General features: G+C 50.4%; 8 protein-coding genes across 8 annotated transcripts; 5 read left to right on the top strand and 3 right to left on the bottom strand.

The window, feature by feature from the left end:
• Positions 1-538: 538 nt before the first annotated feature.
• Positions 539-1,304, top strand: HOO65_040584 (uncharacterized protein; the record flags this gene model as incomplete). Its single annotated transcript, XM_071003012.1, has 3 exons — positions 539-623; positions 705-1,220; positions 1,267-1,304. 3 exons carry the CDS (start codon positions 539-541, stop codon positions 1,302-1,304), a joined length of 639 nt encoding a protein of 212 aa, XP_070859427.1.
• An 895-nt stretch (positions 1,305-2,199) lies between these two features.
• HOO65_040583 (V-type proton ATPase 16 kDa proteolipid subunit 2) lies at positions 2,200-3,605 on the bottom strand (the record flags this gene model as incomplete). Its single annotated transcript, XM_071002822.1, has 6 exons — positions 2,200-2,242; positions 2,365-2,535; positions 2,643-2,755; positions 2,841-2,923; positions 3,348-3,378; positions 3,558-3,605. 6 exons carry the CDS (start codon positions 3,603-3,605, stop codon positions 2,200-2,202), a joined length of 489 nt encoding a protein of 162 aa, XP_070859426.1.
• Positions 3,606-5,213: 1,608 nt separating this feature from the next.
• On the top strand, positions 5,214-9,481 carry HOO65_040582 (cnh domain-containing protein; the record flags this gene model as incomplete). The annotated part of the gene is made up of 4 exons (XM_071002493.1): positions 5,214-7,862; positions 7,945-8,284; positions 8,373-9,220; positions 9,293-9,481. The coding sequence occupies 4 exons, from the start codon at positions 5,214-5,216 to the stop codon at positions 9,479-9,481; spliced, it is 4,026 nt and encodes a 1,341-aa protein (XP_070859425.1).
• Positions 9,482-10,591: 1,110 nt separating this feature from the next.
• Positions 10,592-12,944, top strand: HOO65_040581 (Spermatogenesis-associated protein 20; the record flags this gene model as incomplete). Its single annotated transcript, XM_071002630.1, has 2 exons — positions 10,592-10,772; positions 10,888-12,944. 2 exons carry the CDS (start codon positions 10,592-10,594, stop codon positions 12,942-12,944), a joined length of 2,238 nt encoding a protein of 745 aa, XP_070859424.1.
• Positions 12,945-13,287: 343 nt separating this feature from the next.
• On the bottom strand, positions 13,288-15,458 carry HOO65_040580 (Cytoplasmic dynein 1 light intermediate chain 1; the record flags this gene model as incomplete). Its single annotated transcript, XM_071002656.1, has 6 exons — positions 13,288-13,449; positions 13,572-14,134; positions 14,277-14,370; positions 14,456-14,835; positions 14,971-15,123; positions 15,245-15,458. 6 exons carry the CDS (start codon positions 15,456-15,458, stop codon positions 13,288-13,290), a joined length of 1,566 nt encoding a protein of 521 aa, XP_070859423.1.
• Positions 15,459-16,376: 918 nt separating this feature from the next.
• HOO65_040579 (RNA recognition domain-containing protein) lies at positions 16,377-17,591 on the top strand (the record flags this gene model as incomplete). The annotated part of the gene is made up of 3 exons (XM_071002872.1): positions 16,377-16,432; positions 16,504-17,288; positions 17,356-17,591. 3 exons carry the CDS (start codon positions 16,377-16,379, stop codon positions 17,589-17,591), a joined length of 1,077 nt encoding a protein of 358 aa, XP_070859422.1.
• Positions 17,592-17,920: 329 nt separating this feature from the next.
• Positions 17,921-19,406, bottom strand: HOO65_040578 (WD repeat domain-containing phosphoinositide-interacting protein 4; the record flags this gene model as incomplete). Its single annotated transcript, XM_071002798.1, has 4 exons — positions 17,921-18,493; positions 18,557-18,913; positions 18,982-19,079; positions 19,298-19,406. 4 exons carry the CDS (start codon positions 19,404-19,406, stop codon positions 17,921-17,923), a joined length of 1,137 nt encoding a protein of 378 aa, XP_070859421.1.
• Positions 19,407-21,796: 2,390 nt separating this feature from the next.
• Positions 21,797-23,350, top strand: HOO65_040577 (Septin-like protein; the record flags this gene model as incomplete). The annotated part of the gene is made up of 6 exons (XM_071002784.1): positions 21,797-21,869; positions 22,025-22,141; positions 22,212-22,299; positions 22,359-22,496; positions 22,585-23,052; positions 23,113-23,350. 6 exons carry the CDS (start codon positions 21,797-21,799, stop codon positions 23,348-23,350), a joined length of 1,122 nt encoding a protein of 373 aa, XP_070859420.1.
• Between the last annotated feature and the right edge of the window lie 138 nt (positions 23,351-23,488).

Raw genomic sequence — 23,488 nt, 5'->3', positions numbered from 1 at the left:
GAACGCCTTCAGCCTCGTTCTCTGTCCGTTCTCGCCGTTTAAATCCGAATCTAAGCAAATACCTTGTATGCTGAGGCGGCGCCTTGCTTAGATTGTCTTTTCCTCTGCCTGCTCCCCAAGTCTTGGCTTGCATTACGGACTAACCAGCTTCCCGTCCTGACCAACCCGCTTGTCTGCCTGGCTTACACTGACTGGCTCACTCACTGTCTTGTTGGATTTTCTTTGTTTTTGTTTAATTTGCTATCAATTTGATTTGCCCTTTACGCTCCAAAATTTAGCTCTTCTTAGGCTCTTCTTAGGCTCTTGTTATTATTGTTGCAAAGTCATAGTACAACCTGGACTGGGCGTCGCCGAGTTACACCCTCCCTTCACCCCCCTCTACTTGTTGTTCCACTGTACATATATTCTGCTCTTTTCCAATTGTCGATTCTCGTGTCCTGCCTCTTCTCTTTTTCTCTGTCTTTCAATTCTGGCACCAACCAACGACAGGCTTTCTATCTCTTCTCTCTGTCTCTTTCTATCCTCTCGTATCTTAGCCATGGCTTCTATAACCGCAGTCAGACCGTCCCATCACAACCCCAGAGCTTCAGATGATTTTGATACAGCTTCTATAAGATCTTACGGTGAGTTCTAGCGCTGCCCCACGCACACTGCATGCAGACAGAACCTCATACGCTAATCACCACCCATCATACGTGCAATAGTATCTGAAGCTCCCTCTTACCATACTATCCCGCCCAATGAGAAAGTGCCTGAATACACCGCTCGCGATGTCCCTCCCTACACCCGCACCGAGCCTCCCCGCTACGGCCTGCCGCCTATTCCTGTCCACCGCCCTGTTCCCCTACCAAGTCTTGCTGCTTTCAGCATCCCGACATGGTCTACCGTACATTCTAACCCCACCTCTCGCAACTATCAAAACATTGCCCGTCGCCGTATGACCGCCGGGAGTAGCAGCAGTATCAACACAACCGCCAGTATCAACACAACCGCCAGTACCAACAGCACCGCCACCAACACCAGCACACGCACGCTCGATCAGGAGCAGCCTCGTGCGCGGGAACCCGATGCTGTAACTGCCTCAAGTTCGTCGCGCCCTCTGGAGGATCCACATCTCGTTGGTGAGACAGCTGCAGCCCAGGCGAAAGCTCAGCGCTTAGCTCGTGAGGCGCAGGAAGACGTTTTGGTCATTGAAGATAGGCGGTGGGATTGGTTTTTAGGTAAGTGACAGGCTCATGTTTGCACACGACGCCTTGCAACCTTTAGACATGCTGCAAACCTTGCGCTTTGTGCATTCCAACTAACTGTTGTCTGTTTTTCCACATAGCACAAATTAGCGACCTAGAGTCCCGGGAGCGCAGCTGGTCTCGCTTCCGCCGCAATATCGAGAACCAACAGCGGGGCAAGCGCCGGCGTCTTGCTCGTCTTGGGTCTTTTCTCTGAGCAGAACGTCGAGTAATTTTGCTCTCGCTCTCTCCCACACATCCTATTTTCATGATAACGAGTATCCGAGAGTCACAGTCCGCCTATTTCCTCTTCTTTTTTTCTTTGTGTCTTGCTTCTCTTTCTTTGCCTTGGCTCTCTTTGACCCTGCTTGCAGTTTTCCAGTGCTGTGGGCCATAAAGTTGGTTCTAGATTTCGTTTTGCTGTCACGCAGTGATTGTCTGGCTGTTTCGTGTTTTGATTTTGCCGTCCATTTTGTCTTCTTCTTCATGGCCATGTATGGCCTATTCTTTTCTGTTCTTTTTCCTTTGTCTATCCGGCACCAATGGTGTAAGACCGTAGACCCAGCCATCTTCATAAGCAAATAAAATGTACATAGTTCACTTCGTTTATTCATGAAAAACCAGTATTTCAAAGCGAGAGAAACAAAAACGCATGTAGTAAAGTTTATGTAGTAGTAACCAGCCCATGGAAAAAAAAAACGAATGCATATAAATCTTCCCCGTTCTCTTGTCTCCTCTCCTCTCCTCTACCACCAACTGTCAGGCCAAGAACCGAGCAGGAGCACACACATATACATGGAGATAGCATGGGCGAATCTGAGAGGGTTCACTGGAGCAAGAGAACAACAAGTTGTGGCTTGTTAGTGTTGGTGCCGGCTCGAGAGCCGGGTAAATCTATCCAGCTAGCTCCCAAGCATATTGACTAACAGATTGTCGTTAAAAAAAAGCCGAGATGGGATCGCGAAGAAATAATTTAGCCCTTGCTCTTGGTGTTCAGAATAAGAGCGACGATTAGACTATATGGTAGGGGTGATGAGTTAGATATGGACCGGCTAGAATGTAATGAACTGTGTAGGACATGTGGACAAAGATTTGTGCAATTAGGTGGTGTGTGTGAGATGAGACGCGCGTAACATACCCATAGAGACCCAGGACTTCGCCGAAAATCAGAATCAGAACCATGCCGACAAAGATTCTGGACTGCTGCATGTAGGCGCGGACACCCGTGTCACCGACGATACCGATGCAGTAGCCGGCAGCAACTCCAGACAAGCCGACGGACAGACCACATGCAAGATGCATGACGCCGCTATTAGAGGAGTGTTAGCTTTCAGTGTGCGCCACGAGCAAGAATTACCTCGGCGGTTTGGCGCCCAATTGTATGCCAACACAGCCCGAGGTGGCAGAGCAACATACGTGAACAGGCTGTAGCTAGCCTGGGAAGGGGGCGTTAAGTCTTGCGCAATGAGCACAGAGATGACAAGGGAGTACACGGCAATGATACCGGACATGACTACGGGAATCAGGCACTGTGTTTATGAATAGTTTGTGGTTAGCGTATACGATTGGGAGAAGACGACTAGGGGTCGCTATAGGTAGACTGCAGTGCTGTACCTTCATGATCAGGTCTGGCCGAAAAGTACCAACACCTGCGATACCAATGCCCGATTTGGCAGTTCCGTAGGCGGCGCCGATGCCTGTGATTTTCAGTTAGCCTATGGTTGAAACTAGGTAGCTTGTGATGTCTTCAACGTGTCGAAGCCATCCTAGAAGTGGCTTGTAAGCCTTGAGCTGATTATGACGTCAAGCGTGGAAGACCCAATTCGCCAGCCGCAACTACAGACAGAGACAGGTAGAGACAGCGAAAGGCCTCGGCGTATATCTGCTTGGCAATGGCTCGGTGTAGACCAAGCAAAGTAACCGGAACTGGCCTGCCTGTGGGTCGAGCCCACGACGCAGCTTCGTCGAGTATATATTGCAGGCCCAGTCACTGCTCCACAGAAAGACCTTAAACAACGCGTTTTGGCAGAATTCAAGGCAGTGATGATGAGGAGGGCGGGATTTGGGGCATCGCGCATCGAAGTAACAGTGGTAAAATCACGAGGGGAAGGTGAAGCCTACATCCAAAGATCATGGCGCCAGCAATGCCGGCCTACATGCATGTGTTAGCATATTGTTGGTCCCAAAAAAGCAGCATAGCAACTGTTTTGGTACACAAGTACCATCCATCTCTACTTCCAGACAAAATCGCGACAATATCTAGAGTATTGGCTACAGCCTTTGAGGGCCTAGGTCTTCGATGTGGTAGACAATGAGGATTGAGCGACTTACCATTCCCAGGAAGGGGGCGAACTTGGGTGCGATTTCCGAGTCGGCCATGGCGTGAACGAGGACGGCGGTAAAATAGATGGGAAGAAAAAAAAGAGGAAGAAGAAGAAGAAAAGGACAGAAGGTTTACAGGTGAAAAGTGATGACCATATACAAAAAGGCCGTTTGGGCGGCAGGCGAAGAAACGGTCTTCCAAAAATTCAAAAGTACAATGTACAAGACACAAAAGGCGCGCCGGGTTCTGAAATGCGACGTGCTTAAGCCCTGCGAAAATGAATATGGGCAAAGAGGCTATGGGCCAAGGCAAAGCACAGGCAAAGGCAAGACAGTGGACAGGGCGAGGCGTGAGGCTTAGCTTTAACTTGCCTTTATTAAGTCGAGAAGCTCAAGCCCATCTAAAAGCTTGTCCTTGCGGCCAATAAGAAGCGGGTATGAAGACCCAGTTTGCCATAGGGTTATGCTGGCTACCGTCTATTGCGTATGGCGGCAGTAGAAGACAGCTGGCAGACAAAAAGAAGACTAGAAAACGGCGCTTTGTAGGGTTATTTAGTGATGATAACCCTTGTGATTCAGGCCTGGATCGCAAATGGTTGCAATCTGCTCAACCATTTGTTAAGCCACTTGACAATAGCGACTGACTGCTCTTTAGTGTGTAGATCACAATTGGGTGGTACTAGCCCCCAAAAATCTATAGCAGTGCCAAACTGCTGCTGCTATTGTTACTGTGCCTTGGCCTTGCTTGACCTTGTGTTTCCTGTCTTAGAGACCTGCAGCGAGAGATTCGAGGGAAGAACTTCTATAGAAGGCTTTGCTTAGACTTTCTGCAGGCCGTGTTTTGCGTACTACTTGTTCCAGACCCTGTAGCCCCTGTAGCCACCTGCGTGTTCAGGCCTTACCCATGCCTTTACGCTCCTACTGCTGTTACATCAACTGTCCATGTCGTCCGTTTGGCTTACTTTAGGTCTTGCTCTAGGCACTCAGCCCCTAGAAAATAGAGCAGCAATGCACTAAACAGACCTACGTTCTAGTCTGTTTCTGTGCGTTTTTGTCCTCTCTTCTTGCCTCTTATTTTTTTTTCCCGCCCTCTTCTTCTCCCCCTTCATATTCTTCTACTATCAGGCTTCAATCCATTTCCTTTCGTTTCTTGTAGCGCTTCATTTTGGCCCCCTTTTTGATGGGCAACCGGAAAGCCAAAGCCCTGTGCTCTGCATCTTTGTTTTCTTTTCTGACTTGTAGTGCTGCTGGTCACAAACCTTTCAACGCCTTCACACCCTTATGGCCGTCTTCTCCCATTTCATTCTCTAGGGTTTTGATATGGTGCGTTTAGAAGGCGGTTGATTTGTGACCAACTTGCTAACCCCCTCCTTTTCTTCCTGCTGTTTGCTGCTGTTTTCTCCCCCCAGCCAGTTAGTGACTTCATCGCCAGGTAGAGGGCCTCTTTTCTGCTTTCTCTTTTCCTTTTTTTTTTTTTCTTTTTCCTCCTTCATTTCTTGTCCTTTTTGTCGTTGTCTATCTTCCTCCTCTCGTTCTCTTGCAACAGGCAAACGCCTGCCCCCCTCCTCGTCCTCCCTACCGTTCCCTCCCCAGCCTCAGCCTCATCGACTCACTCTTATCTTGGCTACTCAAAGCTAGCTTCTTCTATCCTATCTAGCCATCACCATGTCGGAGTACCGTCCCCACGATAGAGGCCATCAGCCCCCAGGTCGAGCTCCGCCTCAGCAGCAGTACCAACAACGCGATGCCGCCTTTTCCAACATTTTTGGCGCTGCACCACCTCCAGGCCGGTCGCACACAATGTCTAGCTCTGTACCGCCTCCAAACTTTGGCCCTGCCGATTTCCACGATCCGCGTCGGGTGCCGCCGCCACCTATACCTCAGCAGTACCAGCAGCAGCAGCAGCAGCAGCAACAACAACAACAACCACAACAACAGTCACACCAGCATCACCACCAGCAACAACAACAACAACAACAACAGGGCCATGCTCCACAACAAAGGCCTCCAAACCCCCCGTATCCCCATCGCGATCAGCCCCCTGCCCACGGCCAGCAACATCCGCCTCACCCCCAGCAGCAGCAGAGAGCCGCTTCGGCCGGCTACCATGTCCCTAATCCCCTGGCCCAATACCAACAAGCCCGCCGTCCTGTAGGTCCCCCACCACAGGGAGGCTACCAGCAAATGGGCCACCCGCAACAACAACGAGCTGATCCCCATGCCATGCCCCCCTCACAACTGGCAAATTCACGGACACCTGCCCAACGCTTTTATCAAGGCGGAGGCCCGGCCCCTGCCATGAACCACGATCAATATCGCACCCAGAGCCTCGCCTCAACCGCCCGACCACAGATGTACCAGCAAACCCCTTATGGCCATCAACAGTCTGGCCCACAAAACCCGCAACAACCACACCAGCGCCCACCACAACTGCAACCAGCAGGCTACCAACACGATGGCCCCCAGTTCCAGCCCTTCAATGCCAATGCTGCTGCCCAGGCTCGTACCACGGCCCATGGCCGCGTTGTGCCTGAGAGGAATGATGAACGTGCCATGAGCATGACGGGCGCTTATTACCCCGCCGATCGAGACTCGCATCAGACCATGAGCGGTAGGGTCATCCCAAACCGCCGACCCGCTGACGCTCAGCCCCCGCAAAACTACCCGTCAAACGGGTACAACCCACCTCGCTCCAGCTATGGGAAGCCGTCGCAACCATCGCATGGATCGTCAAATAGCGGTGGTGGCTACTCGGCCCCTGGAACCGCCACTCGCACTGCCAGCATGGCTTCATCTGTTGGGGACGCTAGTGCCCGTACCTTTTCTATGGCCTCTAGTATCGCGCCTACTATTGTTGGTTCCGAGCACGACTCCCAAGTTGCCTACCGTCCGTCGACTGGGAAGCAAACATCCGAGAACGGGGAGCGTCCACAAACTGCAAAGGTTCGGCCTCCCATAGTATATCCTGCCCTGCTTTCGCGCGTGGCCGACTGCCTCCGTCGTAGGATAATAACTAGCGAGCGGATGAAGAATGGCCTGAGCTACAAGGATGCTTTCAGCGGTGCCGATGCAGTCGATGTCCTTTCATACATTATCCGGACAACTGATCGGAACCTGGCCTTGCTTCTTGGCCGCGCCCTTGATGCCCAGAAGTTCTTCCACGATGTCACTTATGAGCACCGTCTGCGTGATTCGTCAAACGAAATGTACCAGTTCAAGGAGGTTGAGGGCGAGGAAAAATCTTCTGTCAACGGTGTTTTTGTGCTGCTCTCTGAATGCTATTCGCCGACCTGTACACGTGATCAGCTATGCTACTCGATTGCTTGCCCGCGTCGCCTGGAGCAAGTCTCGCGCCTTAATCTCAAGATCCGACCAGGTCTCAAGAAAGAGCAGGATAACGCTGTGGTGGAGGATGACGTGGACCAGACTGATGAGCAGAAACTGTGGATCAACTCGGTTCCCCAGGAAGTTGTCGACAGTGTTGGTGACCGCGAGCGCAAGAGACAGGAGATCATTTCCGAGCTGTGTTACACTGAGCGTGACTTTGTCAAGGACTTGGAGTATCTGCGTGACTTTTGGATCATCCCCTTGCGCTCTCGCGGGTCTCCAATTCCTGCTGAGCGACGTGATGCTGTGGTTTCTAACATCTTCAGCAATGCTATAGACCACCCTAGCATCCACGGTGTCAGTTCTCGGTTTGCCAAGGCTCTCACTGAGAGACAGCAAAAGAATCCTGTTGTCAGCAATGTCGGCGACATATTTCTTGAATTTGTACCACAGTTTGAGCCATTCATCATCTACGGTTCGAAGCAGATGGAAGCCAAGTACTACTTCGAGGGAGAAAAATCGGCCAATGCTAACTTTTGCAAATTCGTCGACGAAATTGAGCGACGCAAGGAATCGCGAAAACTGGAGCTTAACGGTTATCTCACCAAACCCACCACTCGTCTTGCCCGTTACCCGCTACTACTTGAGAATGTTATCAAGTATACTGAGGATGGCAACAAGGACAAGGAGGATCTGCCTAAGGTGTTGACATATATTAGAGACCTGCTGAGCAGAGTCAATGCCGAGTCCGGAAAGGCTGAAAACCGTTTCAACCTGCGTAGACTGGACGAGCAACTCAAATTTCGCCCTAACGAACGGGTTGACTTACGGTTACGGGAGGAGGGCCGTGAGCTTGTGTTCAAGTGCCAGCTTAAAAAGTCGCCTACAGATCCGTCGGACATTAATGCCTTCTTGTTTGACCATGCTGTACTTCTAGTGAAGATAAAGCAAGTGGGCAAGATAGAAGAGTACAAGGCCTACAGAAGAGTAAGTGTTGCGCATGAGAGGCTTAAGAAGATAAAGCCTATTAACGTTCATTCACATTTATGCTAACTCGAGATAAATATAGCCTATCCCCTTGGAGCTCCTATCGATCCGTGAGATGGAAGAGGTTATTCCCGAAAACAACGGAACAGTTAAACGATCCTCCTCGAGCATATTACCAGCACTTCGAAATGAAAGCGGTGGTAAGAAGGGCGAAGGCTGGCCTATTACGTTCCGGCATTTGGGAAAGAACGGCTATGAGCTGCAGCTGTTTGCTTCCAACCAAGCTGCCCGCAAGAAATGGCTTGAATTTATTGATACATCGCAAGTCAGGCTACGTGGGCGTGCAGATTTCTTCACCGAGACCATCATCTCATACAACTTCTTTGGTGTTGGAAACCACGTCAACTGTGTTACACCTTTCGGTATGTTGATATCTTTTTTCTTTTTTTTTTTGCTCCAAGTCGTGCAATATTTGTACTAACGCGAGGACCTTTTCCTTTTTCTCTGTAGACGGTGGTCGAAAGCTCATCTATGGTACGGACAACGGCATTTATATGTCTGACCGTAAACTCAAAGACGCACAACCTCGTCGTGTGCTCGAAGCATTCAGCGTCACGCAGATTGATGTCCTCGAAGAGTACTCTATGCTTTTGGTGCTGTCCAACAAGTCATTGGTTCTGTACAACCTTTCAGCGCTCGATCCCAACGAACAGGCTGCGTCTCGCCGGCCACGCAAGATCCAGAGCCACTGCAACTTTTTCAAAACCGGCATCTGCATGGGTCGGCATCTGGTTTGCTGTGTTAAATCTTCGGCTCTCTCAACAACTATCAAGGTCTACGAACCGAACGATGCTGCGTCCAAAGGCAAGAAGCAGAAGGGTCTGGGTAAAATGTTTAGCGCAGGACAGGACGACCTCAAACCGTTCAAGGAGTTTTACATCCCTACAGAATCGTCATCTGTGCACTTCCTCAAGTCTAAGCTTTGCGTGGCCTGTGCCCGCGGCTTCGAGGTGGTTGATTTGGAGACACTTGAGACGCAGTCTCTACTGGACCAGGCTGACACGTCACTGGACTTTGTGTCGCGTAAGGAAGGCGTGCGGCCTACGCACATTGAGCGACTCAATGGCGAGTTCCTGCTTAACTACTCGGACTTTTCCTTCTTTGTCAACAAGCATGGCTGGCGCGCGAGGCCCGACTGGAAGATTGACTGGGAGGGCATGCCGACTAACTTTGCCCTTAGCCCACCGTGGATTCTGGCGTTTGAAAGTAATTTCATCGAGCTGCGCAACATCGAAAATGGCTTCGTGCATATTGTGCCACACAAGAACATTCGTATGCTGCATAGCAGCAGTCATGAGGTGAGTCTTTATTTTATGCTCAGTGAAAGCTAAGAGAGCAAGAATGGTTTGCTAACGGAAATACTCCTACAGATTCTTTTCGCCTATGAGGATGAGCGTGGCTATGACGTTGTAGACTCGCTTGATTTCTGGAAGAGCAACCGTCGCTCCGAACTGCCTCCTGGCGGTCTTGGAGCCATACAGGCTCCGCCGACAGCCTCGGCGCCAGCGGCACAAGGGGGAGCACCACAAGTGCCACGACTTCCTAAGCTGGACATATAGACACGGCATTGTAGAGTGTGCGTGCTGGGTGCGTTGTGTGTGTGTGTAAAGGGAAGAGACTGGTTGGTTGGTTGGTTATGTGACGGTACAGGTGCACCACGTCCTTTTCGCTATTTTTCTTCCCTTTTTGCTACTTTTTTTTTCTTGTCTACAATGTATTCTCTGCTGTTATTTTCTTTCTTGGCTTTGCTTTTATTTTCCTGGTTTTCTTGTTCGCTACACACTACTTGCTTCTTGTGTTTATGTGCTAACTAAATCTGATGGTCAAACAATGTACATACTGCCTGACTGCTGTGCTGTGTTATGTCGTCGTGTGAAGATATGCCTACTTTACCTATTTCCGATTAGAGGCCATAGTCCTACAGGAGTAGGTATCATCTATTTCCTTAGACAGAGGTTGTCTTGGTTTGTCGAAACTTGTCTAGGCTGTTGTTATTCACGATGTCTTGAACAGGGCTGAAGTTGGAAGTGGAGACGCCGTTACAAATGTTGCGGCTTGTGATTGGCTAGTATGTTGTCTGTTAGTGCAGACATACAAAACTAGCTGAAAATGCTAACAGCAGGGCCTAAAGTGGGGCTCAAGCTTCCAAACCCATGCCGCAAGTTATAAGTTGACTGAGCAACTTTCGAAGCTTTGATTTATTTGCCTTCTTGCATCATGAGCTAAACTTGTCGTCATCATTTTGAATCGCCACACACATTTTCTTCTCTGACTGCTGGCGATATATTGTCTACGCGCACTGTCGCTGTATCGGAATCTACACCCTCTACCCTCTGCTCTCTTTGTAATTGCCTGTTGCGCAAGAGCCGACCCCAAGCAAGCGCCCCTCCCCCTCTTTTCAAGCACAAATCGACGACAATTTACATACGGTCTCTAGAATACAGCGGCCGACGTTAGCTTTGGGACGAAAGCAGACCCTGTGCCTAGCGGGAAAGGCAGCAATCTCACGCAGAATCGGATCTAGCTTTTTTTGCAAATCCAGCTCGTTTGCTTGTTTACCACTATATAACTGACTGTTGTCGGCCTCTCATTACCCCGCCAGCACGCATAACCACTCTAGCATACACAAATACAACCAGACGCCCCTCTACGACCCCCCCTCTACCATCATGCATGGTGGCCACTACGAAGAGCCCTTGGTCAACTGTGCCGCCAAGGGCCAGAGCAACTATGTGCGCCAACAAAAGGACAGCCCGGTTGCATGGCAATTGCTCAACGAAGATGCTATAGCCAGGGCTAAGGCTGAAGATAAGCTGATATTTATGCATATTGGGTATTCTGCATGTCACTGTAAGTCGCCTGTTCGCTTCCTCGCTTGCCTATTGTCATAGGCTTTATTCCATCGCTTCTATGCGCAATGCTATCCTGGCCGTATATGACTAATCCCCGCTACTCATCCCCATAGACTCCCACCTCATGACCAATGAAACCTTTGCCTTCCTTGGAATAGCACGAGAGCTTAACGAAAACTTTGTACCTGTGATAATCGACCGTGACGAGCGCCCAGACCTCGATGTCGTTTACATGAACTATGTAGAGGCGGTGCATGGTGTTGGCGGTTGGCCACTTAATGTCTTCCTAACCCCCGAGCTGGAGCCTGTATTTGGCGGCACGTACTGGCCAGCCCCAAACAACGACCGTGCCGCGGACAACGAGGATCGTGCTGCTGACTTCCATGAGATTCTGCTCATGCTGCAGAAGCTGTGGTCTGAGCAACGCAGCCGCTTGCGCCAGGAGGCCAGAGAGATTATCGGCCAGCTTCTGGCGTATGCCAGCGAGGGCACAAGCAGTGAGCCAGTCTCTACTGCTGCCATGGCTGTGGCTGGGATCGGAGCGAAGGATCTGCAAGCGAAGCCTCCACGGGCACAGCCTAGCACGGCTAGTAATAAGGCACCGGTGGTAGCGACGAGTGGGGTCGGCAACGATCTCGATATTGACCTGATGGAGACGGCATACACGCAAATCGCTGGAACCTATGATGCCGTGCACGGCGGCTTCACTGGGACTGTCAAGTACGTCACGGCGCCAAAGCTGTCGCTGTTGCTCCGACTACCGCATTTCCGCCCCGAAGTCCGTGACATGGTTGGCTATGATGAGACGGAAATGGCCCTACGGATGGCCAAGGATACGCTTCGTGCCATCAATAGGTCTGGACTCCACGACCACCTAGGCCGCGGCTTTTCCCGTTGCTCGGTAACAGCTGATTGGAGCTTGCCTTTCTTTGAAAGGTTAATGGTCGAGAATGCTCTTTTACTAGGCCTGTTTACTGATGCCTGGCTCGATGAGGGTGATACACGAGAGTCCGAATTCTTCCCTGTTGTTCTTGAGACTGCCGACTACCTCTCTAGCGCCCCTCTTCTTGCCCCTCATGGTCTACTCCTTTCTTCTGAGGCTGCTGACTCCCGCTTCAGCCAACATGATTCCCACGACGGCCCAGGTGCCTTTTTCCTCTGGACTCGTCGAGAGCTAGACACAGTTCTTGGTCCTGGGGTTGACAGCGATGTGGCAGCTGCCCACTGGAACGTCCAACCCCGTGGCAACATCTCCCCCAATAATGACCCCAATGATGACTTCGTCAACCGCAACGTTTTGCACATCGTCAAAGATGTACCAGCCTTGGCCACTCAGTTCAACCAGCCCGAAGCCTATATTAAGACCGTCCTGGCTGAAGCACGCACGAAGCTGGCTGAATTCCGTGCGAAAGAGCGTGTGGCGCCTAGTGTAAGCAGCAATGCCGTAGCGGGCTACAACGGCGTGGCTATTGCAGCTCTAGCCAAGGCTGGTGCTGCTGTGCAGTATGTTGAGCCAGCTCTTGGCAAGAAGTATATCCAGGCGGCTACATCACTAGCACAGAAGCTCAAGGCGCTGTTATGGGATACTAAGACGGCTACCTTGTTCCGGATGCTTTGCGAGGGAAAGCGGTCTGATACACCCGCATATGCTGAAGACTACGCATACATAATTGATGGTCTGCTGGCTCTATACGCAGCCACCCTGGATGAACCACACATTTCATGGGCCGTAGAACTGCAAAACGCGCAGATCGAGGCATTTGTGGATGCCACTGGTGCCTCTCGAGGCGGCTTTTTCACGGCTCGTGAAAACACCCCTCATTTGCTCCTACGCCTCAAGGCCGGTATGGATGGCATACTGCCCTCAGCTAATGCCGTATCGGCAGCAAATCTGTTTTCTCTTGGCGCAATGCTGGCAGCCCCCGGAAGAACAGATACAGACAAGAAGAAGGCCGTGGAGTACACAGCTCTAGCCAAGGCGACAGTCGAGGCGTTTGAGGCTGAGCTATTGCATTTCCCGTGGCTGTTCCCTGGTCTCCTAGCCTGTATCGTGCCATATAGACTTGGTGTCAAGACTGTGGTGGTGAAAGATGGTGAGAAAGCAGAGAAGGAGCTCAAAGAAGCGCGCCTAGCACCTCGTGAAGGGCCAGTTGTATTTGTTAAAGCATAGTAAAGAAGGCAATGGCTTGAGAAGGGGAGGCCCGGAAATAGACCAGGCAGGAAGGATATTGGGCGGTTTTATTTCAGTGGGTTAAAAACCACTACATGGTCATTTTTAGGATATACATACACCATAATACAAATGATTTAAGTAAGACAATAGCATTATTGAAGGATATCGTGTCCGTTAACCGCGCTGCCACACACACACACATACACTTGCCCTCTCCCATGGCTAACATGATTCATTTGCCATCGCTAACAAGTTATCCAAGGATATAAAACACAGAGCCAATGGGCTCGGGCCCGAGTTCAAGCTCAAGCTCACCCTCAGTCCTGACTTCAAGCCAAGCTCAAGACCGTGGCGAGCCGTTGGTCACGCCGCCCGTAGCACCCTTGCGATTCATCAGGCCGCTAAAAAAGGCCTGTAGGTTTTCTACATCAGGCACAGCACCGGGGTCTGCCTGTTCCTCAGGCGTCACGTCACCGCCTCCATTAGCAAATGCTTGACGATCCTAGAAGACAAAAAGGGAATATTGTTAGCAAAAGTCATCATTAGGCATCCTTGTATGTATATCTATAATTGAGCAGGAAAGCAGACAAAAAAGAAAAAGGGGGAAAACTCCCAACAACGTACCTTGAGTCGTCGTAGCATATCGTCGGCATCAACCTGGATACCGCCCATGTTCACCTGCACTGGCCCAATGTGATCGCGCACTTCGCTATCGCCAAAACGTTCAGACTCGTCAGGCAGCGCACCGGGCTTACGCCGTGCTGCAGTGCCGGGCTTAGGCTCGCTAAGCGCCTTAGCTGATTCCAGGACCTTGGTCTGTTCAGCAAGGAAGCTTTGTGTGTCGGCAGCGTTTGTCTCTAGGGAAGTGCTGTCTAGGCTAGGTCCAGGGATATGGAGACCCGACATGCTGGCATCAGGCACCCAGTCTTCGTAGAGAGTGACAGCTGAGAGATCAAGGCCCTCGTCGTCCTGGTCGGAAAACTCAAGATCGGGCATGATGGGCCAAGCCTTCTGGAGGTCCTCAGCCCAGCCAGCGCTGATGGTTTCAACGTCGAAGCCATCGCGCAAAACGCGAATCTTGCCCCAAGAGTCCCAGTTTGGCGGTACGAGAATCTTATCACGATCAATGGTATTATGCTTAAGTGGTTGCTTTTTCAGCAGCGACGTAATACCCAGGCTAGAGTGTACTAGACTAGGAAGTTGAGTCGAGGCATTAGGAGTACTGTAAATAAGAGAGGCACCATCTGTACAATAAATGGTACGGCGTTAGAGTAAGGAAGAAAGAGAATTATAGAAAAGGAGAAGGGGTATAGATCCGATATTACTTACGCCTTAACAGTACAGTGCGCAGATACTGCAGTATTTGGTCAAAGTCGGCCTCTTTCCATCCATGGGTCTTTTCTAAGAGCTCCATCTTGTCGGCCTAGTAGTCAAGCAATCGCATCACGAGCAGAGTTAGCTTGAAGTAAATCTAGATCCCCTCCTTTCAACTCCATGGGCTGACTCACATTTTGGCACACCACACACAGCGGTAGACCCAGCCCATCTTCCCACTCCCCGGGCCCCAGCGGTAAAGCAGCACCAGCATCTTCGTTAGCTTGCGTGCCATCTAGATTGAGTGAGCCTCCACCACGGCCGCGATCGCGCCACTCGTCCATCAACTGCTCCATAGCATTGCCACAGTCATCGTCTAGTGTAATGAGGACCTGGCGCAACATGAGGATCCATTCTCGCAGCTGTCGTAGCCACAGATGCGGTTGTGACCAGTCCAAGAGGACCACTATCAGGGTATCAGGGATAGTTTCGGGTGTCAACAGTGGTTGGAGAAGCGAGGTAAAGGACGGCGATGGTGTTGAGAGGAGATGTAATGATATTCTGGCGAGGGTGTCTAAGGGAGAGGCGAGATTAGCAGTTGTTAACTTGAAGGAATTGGGCAATGAACTGAGACCAGATGAGGATATTGTAGTCTCGCGCGGTTGCGCAGTGCAGTAATGTATAATGCATTATAGGCCAGCCGACTCACCTTCTTGATCGCCCTCGAGAACATCATAGTATGTATATCCCAATGCGAAGTTGTTTGCGATGGGCGGTGCATCGCTCTGTCGGTCTACATTCCACCGCTGTTCGCCACTAGATAGACTATCGAGAAACTCGCGCTGGGAATCGGGCGAACCACCTGAACACACGCACATGCAGTTAGCAAGCCGGACCGTTCATTCGCATTCTTGTCCACATGTTTTCTCCAATGCTCTCTACCACAAGTTTCGACAGGGTTCACTGACCCCCTCCTTACATACCTAACACTAGCAGGTTCTTCTCTGGTAGCTTCTTTCCCGTAGCCACTGTGTCTAGCATCGACAACCATAGATCTTTTTTGACGTCGCCATTTCCACTGCTACTGCCATTGCCATTGCTGCTGCCCAAGCCCAAGCCTCCGCGGCCACTGTCTGATGCTGTCGTTGACGCCACAGTCAACGTTGACATCCGGTTTGCATTGGCCCCAGACGTCATGACGATCTGGCTGTGCCGTGGAAGCAACTACTGCACCGGACGTTACGGGAAGCTCTCACAAGAGGCCAGCAAAGAGGGAACTGACAAGCCTCAAAGAGGGGGCGTAGGCTCTTGTTCAGTTTGAGTTATTCACAGTCAATGTGCGCTGGAAATAGCCTTGGTCCAGCCCAAGTATCTTGCTGTTTCGGCGTCGGAATGGGATATGCAACGTTAGGTGGCAAGAGCAATGGGGATTCCGGGACTAGGCTTTCAAGACCAGGAATGAAGGTGGCGTGGCGTATCGTGGGCAACTCAAGACAATAAGAGGGGGTCTTTAGGTAGAGGAAGTCGACTCAAGTCGTGTCAATCGTGCCGGGCTGCCGTCTTTTGCTGGTCTGACCTCGTTTCGTCTCTAGGGGGTGTTGAAGAATCTCGATATTGAATGACGTCCGATCTAGCTGGCCAAAGGAAAAGAAGACATCGGAGCTTGGTGTCAAATAAAGTCCCTAAACGAAGTAAAACCCATCCTGTCCAAGGCTTAAAGGAGGCCTAAGCAGCGATCAGCAAGCCGCACCAACACTACAGTACAGAGACACCCCTAGCATCCACTGACTTCAGAGCTTAAAAATCCCCTTGGCCAGTAAAGACCCTAGAAACTACAGTGCCCAAGCTTGAGACCCCGCTAAGCTCTTCAACGGCCTAGCCTAAGAAAGCTTCTTTCAGCGCACAGGCCACCAAACAAAGCCTGTAAATAGCCACCCAAAGCCTTGTCTTATTGAAGCATGTCAAGTGATGCCAAGTTTGTCGCGAACTTTTTTAGGTCAGTTTGTCAGCCTTGCGCTCTCCTATGCACGAATGACATAACACAAAACGTTAAGGCGACAATTACCCTCAAACTTCCCGCCCTTTTCGCACCTCCATGAGCTGCTGTCACACACCATGAACAAAATCCGGGCTATCCAAGCCCTCAACCAAAAAGAAATCGAAAATGGAATGTAAGCCTTCTCCCAGCCTTCTTTGTTGTAACCTCTACCAGACACTAGACAAGAACTAACCTCTTGGCCAGCTCTCCCAACGCTTCTTGGCATGTCGACTATCGCGACACTGCCTTTGTCTACTTTGGCGGCCTTCCCCTCGAGCTCTCAGAAGGAGACATAATCACTATCTTCTCCCAGTTTGGTGAACCCGTCTTCATCAAGCTCGCCCGCGACAAGGAGACCGGAAAATCACGCGGCTTCGGCTGGCTCAAATACGAAGACCAGCGTAGCACAGATTTAGCTGTCGACAATCTTGGCGGGGCCACCATTGGTAGTCGTATGATCAGCGTTGACCATGCGCGCTACAAGTTCCGCGACGATGAAGACCCCGACGAAGGCAAGATTGACTGGGAAACCATGCAACGCCAGGCCGGGCAATCAGCCGACACTGACCTGAGCGAAACTGGCAGTGAGGATGAGGATGGCACAGACACGGAAGGTAGACGGCATCGTCCAATGCTCAAAGAAGAGAAAGAGCTGGCTTTGCTGATCCAAGAGCACGACGACGAAGATCCCATGAAGGAATTCTTGATCGAGGAGAAAAAGAAAGAAATCGAAGAAGCCTTAGCGCTGCAGAAAAGTAATGGCGGCCGGTCAGACCGGGACAAAGAGAGGAGACACAAACGCCATAAATCATCACGACGCGATGGTAACGATGGGCGCAGCACGCGAGATAAAGACAGAGACAAAGACAGGGACCGAAAAAGCAAACGAGACCGTGAGCCAGCCCGCGACTCACATCGCTCCCGCCGCGATGCCGACGGCGATGTTGACATGGACTCGAATTACAAACGCAGCGAGAGAGAAAAGAGAAGTAAACGCCGTGAACGTTCTCCCGACACCCGTCATACCAATTATAATGACAGCTACCGATTAGACAGTGACAAAGAGCGCCATCGACATCCTAGCTCAAGCGATAAAGCCTCTAGGGATAGCAGGTCTACGAGAGATAGAGGTAGAGATAGGCAGCAAGACACCAGCCATGAGCGTTCAAGTGGCAAAAAAGACCTCACTAAGCGCCACGGCCATGACAGGCATTCCAATCAAGATCGGAATAGGGATCGGTCGCCACGGCGAAGAACAGATTCCGAACGAGACCGTAACAGTGATGCAATAAGACGCCGCCATGAAACGCGGAGTCGGTCGCCATAAACACTATCCTGTTTACACATAATACGCCTATGGGGTTGCGCAAGTCCTCGCCTGGCCATACGCCTGGAATATTGAAGAAAAGATGGCAATATTTATTGATGTCTGTTTCTGACGAAGGAAGTAACAAATTTCATATAGAGTAACACAGCATAACATAGCATAGTATAGATTCGGCAGGAAAGTCCCAAAAACGAATAAAGCGAGAACAGCAGACAGTAAAGGACCGAACAGGCTCGATAAAAAAACACAACATGCCACAATTAGCTCCTCAAAGGCGCCAAAAAGTATGGCCGCTCACGAATGACCCAGATACTTCTTCCAGTTATCCCGCAATAGCTGTCGTCGCCCGTCTTGCCCCACACTCAAGCTAAACTTCTCCCAGCGTGCATCGTGGCCCGCACCAATAACCACAATCGACTCGTCGCTGATCCAGCCAATCAACCCCTTAGCCGGCCTCGTAGTACCTAGTGTCGTGGTTTCTGAAACCGGCAATCCGCCAACCAGCGACTCATCGCCTGTCTCAAAGGGCGCCTGTGCAAAAGAATATACATCAGAGAAAGCCCGTGGCATCAGTGGCAGCCGCGAGAGGATGCCCCATTTTCCTCGGCCGCTCCCGTCTCCGGCGCTGGGCAAAAGAGATGTTGGCGATGACGAGGGCAGTCCGGAGGGAGAGGGGCTCTTGCTAGCCATGGACCTCGTGGGATGTGGGATATCGAAGACGTGAAGAGTCGCTTTGTCCGAGGTACAGGCTAACAGGGTTCCCGAAGGACTGAAGGCAATGGAAAAGATACGAGCAGGGTCTATTCCGCGCCGCAGTTCAGCTACACGGGCGCCCGTGGATGTCGCAAAGACGCGAATCAGCGTGCCCTAAAGGCTTGTTAGAATGCCCCTCGAATATATATTGTGCACGTGCAAACTAGATTTACATACCGTTTCACTAGCTGTGGCGATCATCTCGCCGTCCGGACTAAATTGCAAATCCCGCAGGCTACTAGAATGTGCCGGGATAATGCTGACGTTCAGTTCCTTTAGGTCCACCAGGTTGATGTGGCCGGCCTGACGGCCAGGGAAGGCAACATGATGGTCCGATAGTGCACACACCCCTAGCGGGTTGTCTACAGTTTCGTTTTCGCTAAGAATGGGGTTGTTTTTCTTGAAGGCATAGATTGATACACGGTTCTGAAGCACAACGATTATGTGGGTTCGTGAGAGCTTCACTCCGCGAACAGGGGTCAAGGACGATATCTCCAAGGCAATGCTGCCACGCATGTCATCCCATATAATAACCTATGGATAGCTGTGTGTCAGCAATAGCCGCCCCTCGCCGTTTTCATTTCCCATGAAAGCCTACTTACTTTGTTGTTGGAGAACTTGGGTTGCCGTCCGCCGCCAACCAGGGCAAGATAGTTGGAACTATTCATCATCTGCACCAAGCCAATACCAGCATTAAAGTCTAGGATTATAGCAACATCATTAGTAGTGTGTTCAAACCAAAGGGAAACGGAGTAAATCGCATACCGCGGGATGCCTTCATCAAGCACGACTTTGTATGGAAGACTGGAAAAGCCTTGGTCAGCCACCACTACACGCAGCGCAATAAATCACAGACAGTCTATGGACAAAATACAAATACACCCAAGGTTCTTGGAGGCTAGGGTATTGAAAACATACTGCAGATGCCCGTATTAAGGCCAACAGCAAAGCATGACCGGTCGTTGTTGAAGGAAGCGGATAGTACCTGGGTTGCGACCGCAGGTTCAATCTGAGGGCGGACGTCCATGGTGAGAGAAGATGGGAGAGTAGAGGTGGCAGCCTAAGTTGTATAAGATTGAAGCGTGGATATGAATCGTGACTTGTGGGTGTAAGCCTGTGATTGGACTCTGGAAGAACGCAAAGTCAGCGTGATTTACTTGGCTTGACCGGCTCACTCACTCGCTTCTGATAACGGATAGCCGGCTGGCCAAGATGCGATGAGATAACAACAAAGAACAATAACGGTAGATTACTACCGCATGACTGTGGGAGACAGTGATAGACAAGGTCAAAGAGCGGCTAGCAAAAGATAGTAGCTAAAATACAAACAGTAGCGAGCGCCTCACTCAATAAAGACAGGACAATAAGGCGAAACAATTAGCATCCGTCACAAGTGACGTCAAACTCCGGCTATTTAAAGGCTTTCTTTCCTAGGCTTTGGGTCTTTGGAAATCAAAGTAGGGCTGCGGGAAAGGTGCTGCCTGCAGCCACAAGTGTTGTAAAACAGCAAATAACAGGGACAGCTACTTCCGACTGCATAGGCCAAAGCCGAAAATATCCTGAGAATCAGAAGCAATTAACCAGACCAGGAAGACAAAGAAAAGAGACTACATTCGGTGTAGTACGTGAAATGATCACCAACAATTAATGCTAGCAACCCACTGTTAACAAGCTTGTTGATGTTTTGAATCGGATCCTAGCCCAAGGAGCGACATATGCGTACTGTTTGTTACTCTATTTGCACTGTCTAAAATACTGTGTTTTGTGCTTATCACGTGCTCTCTCACGTGAACGGAAGCTATAGCCTCTTGTGACAGGGGGCTTCCTTACGCCAGGGTCCTTTGTTGGTCCTAACACTAAAGCCATCCAAACAACATTCAGGAACACGAACGTTGAAGTATTCTATTTGCCGGTTTGCAGATAGAGACGAATATGGAGAGGGCAAACCGACCATCAAGCAAAACAGACGGAAAGGACAGATGAAATATTTTGTGGGGAAAGGGAGAGAAGATTGTAAGTGGTCAGAGTTAACCCTAAGTCTCTCTAAGTTACTTTGATTTCATCATCGTGTGACTGTCGAGATCTGTGTCCACCCCTGAACTTCCTTGTTCGCTTTTATGTGGACTTGCATTCGTGAATATATTATTCAGTGGGTCGATGTTGTACTAAAACTTGTCGAGCTGCGAGGGTTATCCTGCAACCACAATCCATTCAACCTCCTGAGGCGTGTCTAGCAGTTGTTTTTTTTCAGTGACACGCTTGCAAGATGTAGCTGGTACAAGTAGGCTCTGTATGTCTTCTCTTATACATAAGTATTTAGTACCCACATGTCTACGCTCGCCACTCTACTGGTTTGCCTGTCTGTCCCTCGTTCTGCTTTTATCGTATAATTAATATCGAAGCGTTCTGAAAGTTGCTGAAGGTCGCTGAAAGTCGCTGAAAGTCACTGAAAGTCGTGCTTCCCTGTCTCTTGTCCTGTTCCTGGTGCCTTTTTGGCTCCTTCCTTCGTCGATTGGGCTTGCTTGCTATTGCCCATTTTCCCCATCCATCACTTTCCCCTCCCCCCTTTATTTCCCTCCTGCCATAAGAAGAGCCAGGGGGTGGTTGGTTAGCTGGCTGTTGATTTTTTTGTCCTAGTGTCACTGTATCAAGCCCTGTATAACGGAGCATTACAGCGCATAACTGGTTGGATTACAGGCTGTTCCTATTCTGCAACCTCCTGTGCTTGCTCCTTTTCTCTTCCCTAAGACCTGGCAAACAGCCCACGACCCACCGCTCTTGTCTCCCCCCAAAAAGACAACAAGAGCTTGGATTCTGCCTCCTTCCTCCCTTTAGTTGTTCTCTATCTTTCTTACCCACCCCCCCAAAAACCCACTTCTTCCACTCTTCCTCCCTACTTCCCTCTTTATCCCCAGGGAAAGCTTTACGCTGGTGATAACCGTACCTCAACGACCAACGACGACTACGACTTTCGATTGTTTTCTTTTTTCTTTTTTCCTTCGCTTCTTCTATTTCACACTCTTTTGCTGACTCTTCACATTTTAATTCTTTCACCCCCATTAATACTACTTACATGTCTTCCGCAACTGTACGTCGTCCCCATCACACCCGTCACCCATAAACTTGACCTTCATGTGGACAACCTTTTCCCCTTTTTGCTTGGTGGTATTGGCAGTAATTCTGTTGCTATCTCAGTTGTCTCAATTTGGCAACAAGTCGAAATTGACCCATCTCAGATGCTTCAATTGGAGATGAATCTGAGAAGCTGCGACCGAATTTCCATATCTTGCAATTCGGCCGCTGTGAAGTGGACAACAAAAACAGTACCTGTGGCGAAAACACTAGGGCAGCGGAGCCAGCTCGCGCTTTTGCTTTCTCGCACATCAGCGTATCAACTAACATCATGTTCCCATCTAGATGATCCGTAGAAAGAAGAATGTCAAGAAGGGCATTCAGTTTTGCCTGATGGTGTGCGGCGCTTCTGGTACCGGTAAGTCAAGCCACCCACGCTCCCCTCCTGCCATGAAATCTGCGGGTTTACCCTATTGTCATGCCCGACATCCTCATCCATTGGTAAAGGACTAAGCACTAGTTGATTGGAACTTCGTAAGGCCAACGTCTGACCCCTTTTTTTCTCTATAATAGGCAGAACTACTTTCGTCAACACTCTTTGCGGCAAGACTGTCCTCTCCCATAAGGACTGCGATGACCCGAACACTGCTCACGTCGAGGAAGGCGTTAAGATTACCCCCATCACCGTTGGTACGATATAGCCTGGCATCCGGAAGAAACAAACCCCAAGTTTGAAACCGCTAACAACTATCGTTCACAGAACTGGAGCTCGACGAGGAAGGCAGTCGCATTTCCCTGACCATTGTTGACACCCCCGGATTTGGCGACCAGATTGACAATGAGGCCAGGTACGAATGGATCCAGCCCTTGCATTGCTTTACCGTGATACTGATTATTGCACTCCCAGTTTCTCTGAGATTGTTGGCTACCTCGAGCGCCAATACGACCACATTCTATCCGAAGAGTCGCGAATCAAGCGTAACCCTCGCTTCAGAGACAACCGTGTCCACGCCATGCTCTACTTTATCACCCCTACCGGCCATGGGTAAGTCGCAATCCGCAGCTCTGTTGTCAAATAATAAATCATACACACCAAGGCAACTAGACCAACTAATTTAACTATTTCAATGCAGCCTCCGCGAGCTGGATATTGAGCTCATGAAGCGCCTCGCTCCCCGCGTCAACGTCATCCCCGTTATTGGTCGTGCTGATACCCTAACCCCTACCGAGTTGGCTGAGTCCAAGAAGCTGGTCATGGAGGACATTGAGCACTACCGCATCCCTGTATACAACTTCCCCTACGATATTGAGGAGGATGACGAGGACACAGTCGAGGAGAACTCGGAGCTGCGTGGTCTTATGCCCTTTGCCATTGTCGGCTCCGAGGAGGTCATCGAAATTGGTGGCCGGAAAGCTCGCGCTCGTCAGTACCCTTGGGGTGTTGTCGAGGTTGACAACCCGCGTCACTCTGACTTTTTGGCTATTCGCTCAGCCCTACTGCATAGCCATTTGGCGGACCTGAAGGAGATTACCCACGACTTCCTCTACGAGAACTACCGTACCGAGAAGCTTAGCAAGAGCGTCGAGGGCGGTGCCGGAGCGTATGTTTTATGTCTTTTGCCTCAATCCAGGATTTCTTTAATGCTAACTTTTGAAAATAGGGATTCGTCGATGAACCCCGAGGACCTTGCCACACAGTCTGTGCGCCTCAAGGAAGAGCAGCTCCGTCGCGAGGAAGAGAAGCTGCGCGAAATTGAGGTTAAGGTCCAGCGCGAGATTAATGAGAAGCGCCAGGAGCTGCTTGCCCGGGAATCCCAGCTCAGAGAGATTGAAGAGCGCATGCGCCGTGAGGTTGCTGCCAACACGTCAACCAATGAAGTCGGCAATGAGACCCAGTAAAAGTGCCTCAGTAAAGCGAAGCAGAGTAAGCCCTGCCTGCTCGCTCTTGGCCATCACTTGTGCTGCTGTTTTTCTTTGGAGCTCGCTGGCTTTGCCCCGCCTCTCTTTTTGTCCCGCCTGTCTTTTCTTGCCATATGT

Source organism: Ceratocystis lukuohia (assembly GCF_044167205.1).
Source record: "Ceratocystis lukuohia strain C4212 chromosome Unknown Supercontig4_pilon, whole genome shotgun sequence".
NCBI lineage: Eukaryota > Fungi > Ascomycota > Sordariomycetes > Microascales > Ceratocystidaceae > Ceratocystis > Ceratocystis lukuohia.
This window is presented reverse-complemented; position numbering and strand designations above follow the sequence as displayed.